The 12,500-nt window shown below is 45.0% G+C and overlaps 2 protein-coding genes across 26 annotated transcripts in view; one reads left to right on the top strand and one right to left on the bottom strand.

Annotated features, from left to right (window-relative positions):
* LOC135097579 (uncharacterized) overlaps window positions 1-12,339 on the bottom strand; it is a 13,234-nt gene extending 895 nt beyond the window's left edge. Inside the window, exons 1-2 of the mRNA XM_063999499.1 lie at window positions 9,570-12,339; window positions 8,754-8,954 (exon numbers count right to left, since the gene is read on the bottom strand). Of these exons, the coding sequence (XP_063855569.1) occupies window positions 8,754-8,954; window positions 9,570-11,717 (2,349 nt within the window). The 5' untranslated portion in view covers window positions 11,718-12,339. The remainder of the gene's footprint in view (window positions 1-8,753; window positions 8,955-9,569) is intronic.
* The window catches only part of LOC135097580 (uncharacterized), a 62,262-nt gene that overhangs the window by 14,278 nt on the left and 35,484 nt on the right, over window positions 1-12,500 (top strand). The window contains exon 3 of one of the 25 annotated variants that reach the window (XR_010265832.1): window positions 2,546-2,661. The exons of the other annotated variants lie outside the window; for them this stretch is intronic. The gene's annotated coding sequence lies outside the window, so the exon portion shown is untranslated. The remainder of the gene's footprint in view (window positions 1-2,545; window positions 2,662-12,500) is intronic. 25 annotated transcript variants of the gene reach the window in all.

Raw genomic sequence — 12,500 nt, 5'->3', positions numbered from 1 at the left:
TCCTTCTCCTCCTCCTCCTCGTTCTCTTCCTCCTCTTTTCCCTCTTCCTTTTTCTTCTTCCTTCTCCTACCTTCTCCTTCTCCTCCTCGTTCTCTTCTTCCTCTTCTCTCTCTTCCTATTCTTCCTCCTCCTCGTCTTTTTCCTCATTCTCCTTCTCATCCTTCTTTACGTCCTCCTTTTCTCGTCTTTCTCTTAGACCTCCTCCTTGTCCTCCTATTTCTCTTCTTCCTTTTTTTCTTCTTCTTTCTCTTTTATCTTCCTCTTCTTCTTCCTCCTCCTCCTCCTCCTCCTCCTCCTCCTCCTCCTCCTCCTCCTCCTCCTCCTCCTCCTCCTCCTCCTCCTCCTCATTCTCCTTCTTTTTTTTCCTACTCTTACAGTTCTTTATATTCATCCTCTTATTCCTTCCCTTCCCCTTTTTTCACCTCCTCCTCCTCTTCTTCTTCTTCCTCCTCCTCCTCCTCCTCCTCCTCCTCCTCCTCCTCCTCCTCCTCCTCCTCCTCCTTCTCCTCCTCCTCTTTCTCCTCCTCCTCCTCTTTCTGCTACTCCTCCTTCAAGTTTTCTTCTTCTTTCACCTTTTCATCTTCGTCTTCTTCCTCTTCCTACTTTTTCTTCCTCTTCCTCCTCGTCCTCCTCCTTCTCAACTACCTTTTCCTCCTCTCCCTCCTCTTGTTTTTTTTTTTTTCCTCTTCTTCGTCCTCCTCCTTTTCCTTTTAGTCTTTCTCCTCATGCTCTTTCACCGCTTCTTCCTCATCTTCTTAGTCATCCTTTCCTCCTCCTCCCCCTCCTCCTCCTCCTCCTCTTCCTTTTCTTTTTCATCTTCTTTCTCCTCTTCTTCCTCTTTTTCGCGTTCTTCTTTGTCTTCTTACTCCTCTTCTCTTCCTCTTCTTCTTCTACTTATCCTCTCTTCCTTCTCCTCTCTTCCTTTTCTTTCTCCTCCTCCTCCTCCTCCTCCTCCTCCTCCTCCTCCTCCTCCTCCTCCTCCTCCTCCTCCTTCTCCTCCACTTCCTCTTCCTCTTCTTCCTCTCTCTCCCCTTCCTCTTTTTATTCTCCTCCTCCTTCTCCTCTTCTTTTTCCTCCTCCTCCTCCTCCTCCTCCTCCTCCTCCTCCTCCTCCTCCTCCTCAGTCGTGCCCTTCCGCTTGTGTCGAGCAGACGTGTTGTGACCTGACCTACGCAGGACCAGCAGCCCATATCGTTAAACCAGTCGCTAAGTTTATTTTGTTTTACCTGTTTCTGTTCTGTTCTGTTCTGTTTTCCTGTACAGCTCAGACTCCATACAAATTACACAACACTTCTTGCGCAAACACAGTGATACATTTGTTAGATATCAGTACTAGGTCTCCTGTTTTCACCTGTTCGTCTGTTTCTAGTAGTACTTTTATTGTCTTTGTGCTTGTAGCTTGGGTACTTTCTTTCTCTATCTTTAAATTGTCCTATTGTGAGAAAATTGTCTGTTCTCCCTTGTATTGTGACAATTTTATTACAGGAAACTTGTGAGACTCCACAGCTGAAATTCCCCTGGGAGTTGTCTGGCCCCACCTGCGCACCATCGCCTCCCCAGAGACCGGATTAGTACCCAGCGCCCCTTGACCGACCCTTGACCGCTAATCCCTTAATTACTTTTAAATTTCCACATCTCCAACTGTCGTAGCCTTCACATTCTATACTACTACATTAAAAATGCCTTCTGATTTGAAATCTTGCAGAGATTGCAGCGGGAGGTTCGCTAAGCAGTACTTCAGTGACTACTTCTCAAGGCCTGTTTGCAGACTGTGTGACACGCGATCACACCTTGAAGAAGCAGTGGCAGAAGGAAACAGAAGGTATACCGAATTAAAAAACAGTTTTGACTCTCTACAGGAATTCATCACAGCAAACGTGGGCGTGGGCGCGGGCACGGACACGAGACAACAGCTGCTGACCCCTGCCACGCAGCGACGCTCCGCCCCCCCGCAAGCCTCTCCTGCCTCGCCTGTCACCTCACCTGATCCCTCCCCCTCACAGGACGCAGCCTTCACCCCGGTCAGGAATGGATCAAGACAATTCACGCGCCGGATTCACCTCCCCACCACGACATATAACCGTTTTTCTATCCTGACTAAACAGATAGATGAACCGGAAGAGACCAGGCTTGTGGGGGATTCGATCGTCCGAGGACAGCTGGTGGAATTTTGTGGAAGAGTCCCGTCTCGCAGGAGGAGGTACTGCCTTCCTGGAGCCTCCCTAGGGGACATCACTGCTGCCATCGAGGACACGACCAAGGACGCCACAACTAACACCCTTTATGTTATCCACGCAGGCACAAATGACGTCCAGCGGTCCCGATCAGAAGAACTGATGGCGAAATACAAGGAAATGATTCGCAAGTACAAGACTAAATCAAATAATATTATAATTTCAGGCATTCTCCCGAGGATCAACGCGAACGCAAGGTTCTACAACATTGCGTTCAGTATAAATAACAGATTAAAGACTCTCTGCCAACAGGAAAACGTGGAGTATCTTAACATGTGGAATGATTTTTATAATGAACACAGACTCTTTCAGAGAGACGGCCTTCATCTGAACTCTGTGGGAGCAGCCAGGATGGGCAGACTAATCCATGAAAAAGTTTGTCTCCACAAATCAAAAAACGCGCGGGCGTCAGCAACAGGACCAGCATCGTAAGCACTAACGTAAATATTTCATCCACAGGTTCAGACAAGATCAGAGCTTGTTACTTCAATGCCCGTAGTTTACGGAATAAATTAAATGAGCTGCAAGCTCTTATTTATCTTGAAAACTACGACATCATAGGCGTCACGGAAACGTGGATAAATTCATCAAGCAGGGATTACCTAGCTGAGTACTCACTCCCTGGCTACACCATTTTTAGCTGCGAGAGAACTCACCGTGCGGGAGGCGGTGTTATGTTTTACGTAAAAAGTAATCTTCATCCTCGTTTACTCCCGATCCCAACCATTGCTAATATAGACGTCACTTTCATCCAGTTAGAAAATAAATCTCGTAAAATAACATTAGGTCTCGTCTATCGCCCTCCAGCCCAGTCACCCGCTACAGACGAAAAACTTTATGACCTTATCGCGGACATTTGCTGCGTTAATAATTGCATAATTATGGGGGACTTTAATCTTCCAGTCACGAGGTGGGGTGAACCACTGACGGCTCACGCAGGCCAGCATCTCTACGGGAGTATCCTTGAAAGCTCCCTCCACCAGCACGTCATGCATCCGACGAGAGGTAACAATATCCTAGATATTGTTTTAACAACTGGTGAAGAGTCAGTAAAAGACCTAAAAATTGGACCAGAACTGAGTTCCAGCGATCATCGTAGCTTACTTTTCACCATAAATTTTGACAAAGCTAAAGTAAGCAAAAGTAAAGAAAAAGTGCCAGACTATCGGCGTGCTAACTTTGAGAGACTTCGCATGCAGCTTGCATCCATAGACTGGAATGAACTGCTGGAAACACCAGACATAAACAACGCATGGGAAGTCTTTGCTAAAAAGTTAAATGAAACTACGTTTTTGTGTGTACCGCAACGAAACAGACGGAAGGTAAAAAACACCAAACCGAAATGGTGGAACAATGAAATTAGATGCTGCCTTCTGGCTAAGAAAAATGCGTACCACAAATACATACTAACACAAAATAATGATGATAAACTAGAGCATGACAGATTACGTAGAAAAACTAAAAAGCTGATCAAATGCAGCAAAAAATCTGTCGAAGCTCAGATCACGAACTCATGTAAAACGAACCCAAAAGAATTTTACAGTTATGTAAAAGCAAAAAGGGTCGTAACATCAACGATTGGTCCATTAATAACAGAAAATGGTAAACAAATAACAATCGAAACAGACATGGCGAATACCCTGAACGAGTACTTCTCAACCGTCTTCACGACTGAGGATGTTCAGGGCAGTCTGCCGACCCCCACGCCTCAGTCACGAGGCACCACGCTGCCAGACTTCACCATCACAGAAAATGAAATCCTCTCAGTCACAAAGAGCATGAACGTAAACAAAACACCCGGGCCAGACAAGATATCACCCAGGCTTCTTAAAGAAGCAAGAAATGAGCTCGTGAAACCGCTTACAATTTTATTCAATAAAACTTTGCTAGCGGGTAAAGTTCCCCACGAATGGAAACTAGCAAATGTCACGCCAATCTTTAAAAAAGGAAATAAATCTCTCCCAGCCAATTACAGGCCGATCAGTCTCACTTCAGTAGTGTGTAAGCTGATGGAAACAATAATTAGAGATAAAATTGTTAAATATTTAGAAGAAAATAAAATCATAAAGGATTCGCAACACGGTTTCAGAACCAAGCGCTCCTGCTTAACAAACTTACTAGACTTCTTTTATGAAGTATTTAACTCGTATGACGAGACAAAAGCTGTTGATATTATCTACCTTGATTTCCAGAAAGCTTTCGACACTGTTCCCCATAAGAGACTCATCAGTAAAGTAAAAGCTCACGGCATTGCCGGAAACACCCTGAAATGGCTGAGAGACTGGCTCTCTGACAGAAAACAGCGTGTTGTAATAAATGGAAAAGAGTCAGAGTGGCATAAGGTAAATAGCGGCGTTCCTCAAGGCTCTGTATTAGGACCAGTACTCTTCATAATGTACATAAATGATATTGATGAAGGGATAAACTGCAAAATAAGTAAATTTGCAGACGACACCAAAATAACAAGTAGAGTTACGTCTGTGTCACAATGGCAGGAACTGCAGTGTGACCTCAATAAACTAACAAGCTGGGCAGAAAAATGGCAGATGAGATTCAATATAGAAAAGTGCAAAATTCTACATATCGGAAGCAACAATGTTCAGGCGAGATATGTAATGAATAACATGCCACTGTCAAGTGCTGATAAAGAAAAAAGATCTTGGTGTCGTTGTGTCAAACGACCTAAAGCCGAGTCAACACTGCACAGAAACAGTAAAGACGGCGAATAAATTAGTAGGGTTCATTGGAAGAACCTTTGAATTTAAATCAGAAAAGGTTATACTTGCCTTATATAACTCACTGGTGCGCCCTCATCTAGAATACTGTGTACAGTTCTGGTCACCATACTACAAAAAAGACATTGAAAAACTAGAAAAGATACAGCGCAGAGTCACAAAGATGATTCCAAGATTGCGCAATAAGCCGTATGAGGAACGACTGGAAGAACTAAACCTATTTAGTTTAACAAAGCGCAGGATAAGAGGAGACCTAATTGAAGTGTTCAAAATTTTCAAAGGATATAGTAACATTGATGCACATAATTATTTTACCATTGATCATTCTAACCTAACAAGAAATAATGGATTCAAGATTATACCCAAACGTTTTAAATCCCACGAGGCCAAACATTTCTTCTTTAATCGTATAGTAAATATATGGAATAAACTTCCTGCCGAAATTGTAAACAGCAATACTATTGAATCATTCAAAAATAAAATAGACAAATATTTAAAAGCAAATCCCCAACAAGCTCTCTTCTTGTCCGAATAATTACTAAATTCACTATTTAAACTCTTATTCAACAGTTTTAATATAACTTGTATTAACTTTCAGATAGGCGTATAGAGTTCACCGTAGGGTGAATAGTAGAACTTCCTTTCATCCTTTCCTATGAAAATTTCCATGTCAGTTTTTCCATACTGCATGGTACTTTTCCCAACTATTTCCATGCCAGCGCAAGCTGGAGGGAGTGGTGGGTGGGGAGGAGCCTTCTGCTATGCTGTCCTGTCTCTCTTCACTGTAGCTAGTTAGAAGTAGTTACCAAACAGCCTTGCAAGGACCAAAAGGTCTGTTGCTGTTTGGCTTTCCTTTGTATTCCTTTGTATTCCTCCTCCTCCTTCTTCTCCTCCTCCTCCTCTTCCTCCTCTTCCTCCCCTCCTCCTTCTCTTCCTCTTCCTTTTCCTGCTCCTTCTCTTTCTCTTCCTTCCATCCCCCTTCCTCCTCTTCTTCTTCTTCTTCTTCTTCTCCTTCTCCTTCTCCTTCTCCTTCTCCTTCTCCTTTTTCTTTTTCTTTTTCTTTTTCTTTTTCTTCTTCTTCTTCTTCTTCTTCTTCTTCTTCTTCTTCTTCTTCTTCTTCTTCTTCTTACTTTTATTCTTGTTCTTGTTGTTCTAGTACTACTTCTTCCCCCTCTTTTTCCTCCTCCTCTTCTTTTTTCTGCTCCTCCTCCTCCTCCTCCTCCTCCTCCTTTTTTTCTTCCTCCTCTTCTTCCTCCTCCTCCTCCTCCTCTTCCTCCTCCTCTTCTTCTACTCTTCTTCTTACTCCTCCTCCTCCTTCTCGTGCTCCTCCTCCTCCTCCTCCAGTGTCACCACTAATTTCACCACCAATGTCACCACCACTGTCATTTCCACTGTCACTACCTTCGTCACCACCACTGTCATCACCATTGTCACCACCACTATCACCACAAGTGTCACCACCAATATCACCACCACTATCCCCACCACTTTCACAACCATTGTCATCACCACTATTACTGCCAATCTCACCACCACTTTCATCACCACTGTCATCACCACTGTCATCACTGCTGTCACCACTACTGTCACCACCACTGTCACCACAGCTGTTATCACCTCTGTCACCAGTGTCATCACCACGATCATCAATATCACCACCATTGTCACCACCACTGTCATTACCACTGTCATTCTATTATTGGTCTCTATCTTTGTTTTTCTTTTCTTTCTTTTTTTTTCATGCGCTTCCTCCTTCGATTTCTTGTATATGTGTGCATGTATGTATGTATGTATGTATGACAGTGGAAGGTTGAGAGCCCGTGTGGGGGAGGGAGTGAGGAGTGACCGGGGGAGGGAGGGAGGGAGGGAGGGAGGGAGGGAGGAATCAAGGCAGCGTTGCCAAAACGGTGAAAGTTGCCATGAAAGTTTCACAGATCCTGCTTGTTATTATTATTATTATTATTATTATTATTATTATTATTATTATTATTATTATTATTATTATTTATTTTATTATTATTATTATTATTATTATTATTATTATTATTATTATTAATACCAATAGTAGTAATAGTAGTAGTAGTAACATCATCTTCACTACTATTTAATTTGCAGGTTTCATCTCCTCCTCCTCCTCCTCCTCCTCCTCCTCCTCCTCCTCCTCCTTTTCTTCTTAATCTTCATCCTTGTCCACCTCTGCTTCTCTTTCACTTTCACCCTCCTCCTCCTCCTCCTCCTCCTCCAGTGCTATCCTGTTTCTCTCACTAATAGAGTAGAATAGTTACCCAAACAGCCCAGTAAGGACCTCATGGTCTGTTGCTGTTTGGTCTTCCTTTGTATTCTTTCTTTGTTCCTCCTCCTCCTCCTCCTCCTCCTCCTCTTCCTCCCTCTTTCTCCTCCTCCCGCTTCCTCTTACTCTTTGCCTTGTCATCGTCTCCATCACCACCTTTATCATCATCACCACCACCACCACCACCACCACCACCACCAGCACCGTCACCACCACCACCGTCACCCTCAGCACCACCATCACCATCACCATCACTAACACGTTCACCATCATCACCAGCCTTAGGACAGTTATACCCTTGCATGTGTACACAAGCAAATGCATGTTTTGACCACATTTAAACAGAAGTGCATATTTGTAACTTTTTTTCCCTAGTGCGGCATATTTCTGAGTTGTTAGGTGTTTATGAAGAGTATTCTATATGTAATACTCGTAGTATTTTCAATTATAATTTCTTGTAAGTGTCATAATGAGTAATTGAAAGACATGTTTTGAACAGGATCAGGCTACACACTTGATAAGCGGCAGTCCTACACTCGGTTAATGCGGTGTAAGGAGGTGTATTGCTACTTTGTACACCAAAAACTTGTCTGCCTCTTTTCTTTTCATGTCAGCCACGACTTTTACAAAAAAGTAAGTCTTTGTGGTAAATCACTGCAGAAAACTCATGTTATTATCAATTCCACTAAGCTAAAAGTATTAGCCTATTATTATTATTAATCATACCTTTGTTAGGAAATGAGTGGTTGTTTCAGTGCTTATTTTACCTTTTTCTGGTGCATGTTTGCATGCAGATTTACCTCATTCTGAGTGCATGTTATCCTAAGCCTAATCATCTCCACCACCATCACCGTCACCATCATGTTCACTATTGCCATCACCCCCACCATCATATTCACCGCCACCACCACCACCACCACCACCAACACCATCATCATTACTATCGTCATCACTATCATCATCTTCACCGTCCTGACAGTCACGGTCACATTCTGTGCTACAGTCAAAGGTAACAAACATTCCAGAGGGTTGGTTATTTGAACACAGTTGTAGTTGTTAATGAATGGTTAGGCTTTACTTCAGTTTTGTTGATGGTGACAACAATAATGCATTGATGACTGTTGTGATGGTGGCAGTGATGGTCATGACAATGTTAATTGTAGTAATTATGATAATACTTGTGAAAAGAATGACTATGATAATGATAACGGTGTGTGTGTGTGTGTGTGTGTGTGTGTGTGTGTGTGTGTGTGTGTGTGTGTGTGTGTGTGTGTGTGTGTGTGTGTGTACTAACTAAACAAACAAACAAACAAACAAACAAACACACACACACACACAGACAGACCCACCTGGGCATGGCACGCAACAAGGAGTCACAGAGAGTGGCTTGGTCTGGATGCCTGTATTGGTGGTGCAGGGACAGCTCAGTGTATTTGTGGTGTTCAAAGATGAGCCCCTGCACGTCTGATTCCTTCCTGCTTAGCTCTATCTGTACCTCCTTGGAGGGGATGAGGGGGAGGAGGGCCCTGGCACTGGTGATGGTGCTGTCTGTTATTGTTATCTCCTCACTCTCATCACTTGTAATGTGTCTGACAACACAATCCAAGGCAGTCCTGTTCACTTCAGTGTCCTCCAGCATGGACAGCCAATCACCACAGTCTTCCACACCAGTCTCCGCCAGCAGGTCCACCACCTCCTGTGTATGTAGAGTTACTAGCATTAGTACCACCACCACCACCACCACCACCACCACCACCACTACCACCACCACCACCACCTCCTGTATGTGTTGATTATTATGATTAATACCACCACCACCACAACCACCACCACCATCACCACCACCACCACCACCTCCTGTATGTGTTGAGTTATTATGACATTAATACCACCACCACCACCACAACCACCACCACCATCACCACTACCACCACCACCACCACCACCACCACCTCCTGTATGTGTTGAGTTATTATGATTAATACCACCACCACCACCATCACCACTACCTTCACCATAATCACTTCACAACCTCCTCCTGTGTGTGTAGAGTTACTTTGATTACTACAGATGCCACTACCACCACGTGGCACCACCACCACCACCTTCACCACCACTACCACCACCACCACCACCACCAGCTTCACCACCACCTTCACCTCCTGCGCGTGTAATCACTATAATAATTTCTTGTACTTTTTTTGCTAATGACTAGTAAGGATCAAAATTGAGGTTGACAGTGGTGCAGGCTCCCCTGAGACAGCTATGGAAGGATCAAATATGAGGAAAAGAGGATGAATAGTCAACTTACATGTATGGCTGCAGCACAAAGTGGTGTGTTAGGATGGCAGAGGAGACCTGCCACGTGCAGCAGCAGGTTCCTTAAGTTCCGGAGCTGTTCTGGCGGCGGGTCGTGAAGCATGCGTCGTATGTCTGAAACTCGACGTGGTGTTTGTGGGTGGCAGAAGAGACATGCCACGTACTGGAGCAGGTTCCTCAAGTTCCGGAGCTGTTGGCGCGGCGGGTCGTGAAGCATGCGTCGTATGTTTGCTGAGTGTGAGTCCTCCACCAGCTTGTGGACGATTGCTGATGCACCGTAGAATTCCTGTAGGCTCTTGTGTGGGGCTGCGTACTTCTGATGATGCCCCAGCCTGTCACTGGTGTCTTGAAGATTGAAAAACGCTGGGATGACTTCCTTGCTGGGTAATCCTTTTCCAAGGCAGCAACAAATCAGCTTCTGCTCTTCCTGTTTTGACAGAGTGAGTCGGTCTTGTAGAAGACCTTGCAATGACATGTCGTATATATCTTGTAGAACCATAGAGATGAGGACCTCGCGGGTCTTTGTGTCTCGTGGATGATCTGTGAGTCTGGCCTGCAGTTTTTCTATGCACCAATCTCTTATGGTGACGTACAGGCTGGTCTGGGTGGTGGTGATTTTGATCTTGTCTTGATCGATGTAGAAAAGTGTTGCCACGAACAATAAATTTAATGGCAGGCCCAGGTAATCCTTCCAGCCAATGTGTTTCATGAGGTACTCAAGCCTCTCAGGGTCTTTGTCCCCCTTGTCTGGGAAGCTGTTGTAATGCTTCATGATAAAATGAATTCTTTGTTCATGGCTAACACTTTTCATCTCCATGTCCCACACCTCATAACCATCAGGTAATTTGGCCAAGAAGTCTTGTATGGTTTCTGGCCGCGATGTGCAGACAAGTGTGAAGCCTGGCGAGTATTTCGAGATATTGATGATGTCCTTCACAAGGCTGTGTGATGGAGTGCCTGGCGACAGTTCGTCCAGGCCGTCAATCAGGAAGAGAACTTTGCTTTGTTGTAGGAGGGGGATGAGGTGTTCGTCCATCACAGCAAAATGGTTTGGGAGGATCACTTTGAGGAAGTTCTGGAGAGATGGGCCTTCATCATCGCGGCACAAGACACGCACCACGATGTCGTACTCGTCCAGGTGTTTGATGGTGCAGGCGCCGGGCTCCTGAAGCCACTCTGAGACAAGGAAGGTGAGCAGGGTCGTTTTGCCGCTTCCTGCCACGCCCCTGATCAGGATGAGCTGTGGCTTGGCGCCGTGCGTGGGCGGCGTGGCCGATGAGGATGTGGACGGCTGTGGATTCTGTCCCGCGCGGCGCGTCACCGTCAGCACGTCGCAAGTGTCGATGTCTCGCCTCTGTTGGAGGTGTCCTCTTCCTTCCACGAGGGACATCTTGCAGAAAATGTCCTGGATGTGATGGTGGTGTTTTGGTGAGTCGGTAAGGAAGGACAGAGGATCAAAGGTTTGCACTCGATCATAGAATGTTTTGAGGTGGGTCTGACTGTCTTTCAGAAATTCTTGGTGCATGATACTGAAATAATCTTTTAAAATTTCTTTCTCCATTCCTGTTTTTCTGAAGGTATCAGTGACCTGCCGGGCGTTGTCCTGCACGGGTGTCACCTCTGCGTCAGGAATGCAGTATTTGGTCTTGGCTGCGGCGAGGACTCGGATAAAGAGGTGTTCTAACTCGTTGACTTTGTGCTGGTACTCTGCCTCGCTGAAAGATTTCACTTCATGAAAGAGTTCATTCCTCTCATCCTTGATTTTCGTTACCAATCCCTCCAGGGTGTTCTGGTTCCGCCATTCGGGATCGCCATCTCTCGCCAGGCCTTCGCACGTCAGCTTTATTGCTTTGCAGAGCAAAGTCACATCAAAATTGTCCCATAAAGGGAAGCGTTGTGCTTGGCGGCGATCGGTGTGGTTCACTGCTGCTTTTTTTTGTTTGTTACTCATTCTCCCATAGTTGGCTGTCGAGCCTTGAGGGAGGTTGTCAAGATAGTCAGTGAGGGACTTGCCCGACGGCGTGGCGGGGGCGTTCAGCGCGCCGCGCTTCAACACGAAGGTCAAGACGTCCTTGCCTGCGTTCTCCATGAGACAGATAAGCTTAATGCGACGGACGCAAACTTTCGGAGCGGCGGCCATGGTGGAGGGCTTGGGATGACAGTTCCTCTCGCCAGCAGCCTGCAAAGAAATTTCCCGAGTGAGGAGCAGGGCAGGAGAGACGTGGCCTGCAAGGCTCAGTGCGGGAGGGAGGGAGTTGAGCCTTGAAGTGGCCGGCGTGAGCACCGGGATGTGGGGACAAGACAAAGAGGTGGATGGGAGTAAGAGACACTGTGGCACACGGCATGGCACGTGTGTTGTGGCCAAACCATTTGACAAGACAACACGAGGCAAGACTTGACTGTGTGTGTGTGAGTGTGTGTGTGTGTGTGTGTGTGTGTGTGTGTGTGTGTGTGTGTGTGTGCAAGTAAGTAAGTTAGTCAGTAAGTAAGTAGTTAAGTAAATAAGCAGGTAAGCAAACCTGTATTGGTGAGCACAATGCAAAGTATTTCAAGGTGTACATACAATACACAGTCACGTGAGCCGAGGCTCTCTGACGGTGTATTGTACAGTAGAGCAGAGGGCAGGAGTGCAAACAAATTATAATGTACAACAACATAATGAATTGTATTGTACAGCGACAGTACCTCGCCGCTACAGAGAAGGTAAACACTAATACAAGTGTCTCACACTAACTTAAATAATAATAAAATAATGATGATAATAACAGTAACAACAAGGATAGTGATAACAATAATACTAACAACAACAACAACAACAACAACAACAATAAAAATACCAATTACAATATTAGTAACATAAATAATAGCAACTATAGCATTAATAAACATAATTAATAACTGATACTGGTAACTAGAGCAATAA

Source organism: Scylla paramamosain, unplaced genomic scaffold, assembly GCF_035594125.1.
Source record: "Scylla paramamosain isolate STU-SP2022 unplaced genomic scaffold, ASM3559412v1 Contig25, whole genome shotgun sequence".
Taxonomy (NCBI): domain Eukaryota; kingdom Metazoa; phylum Arthropoda; class Malacostraca; order Decapoda; family Portunidae; genus Scylla; species Scylla paramamosain.
This window is presented reverse-complemented; position numbering and strand designations above follow the sequence as displayed.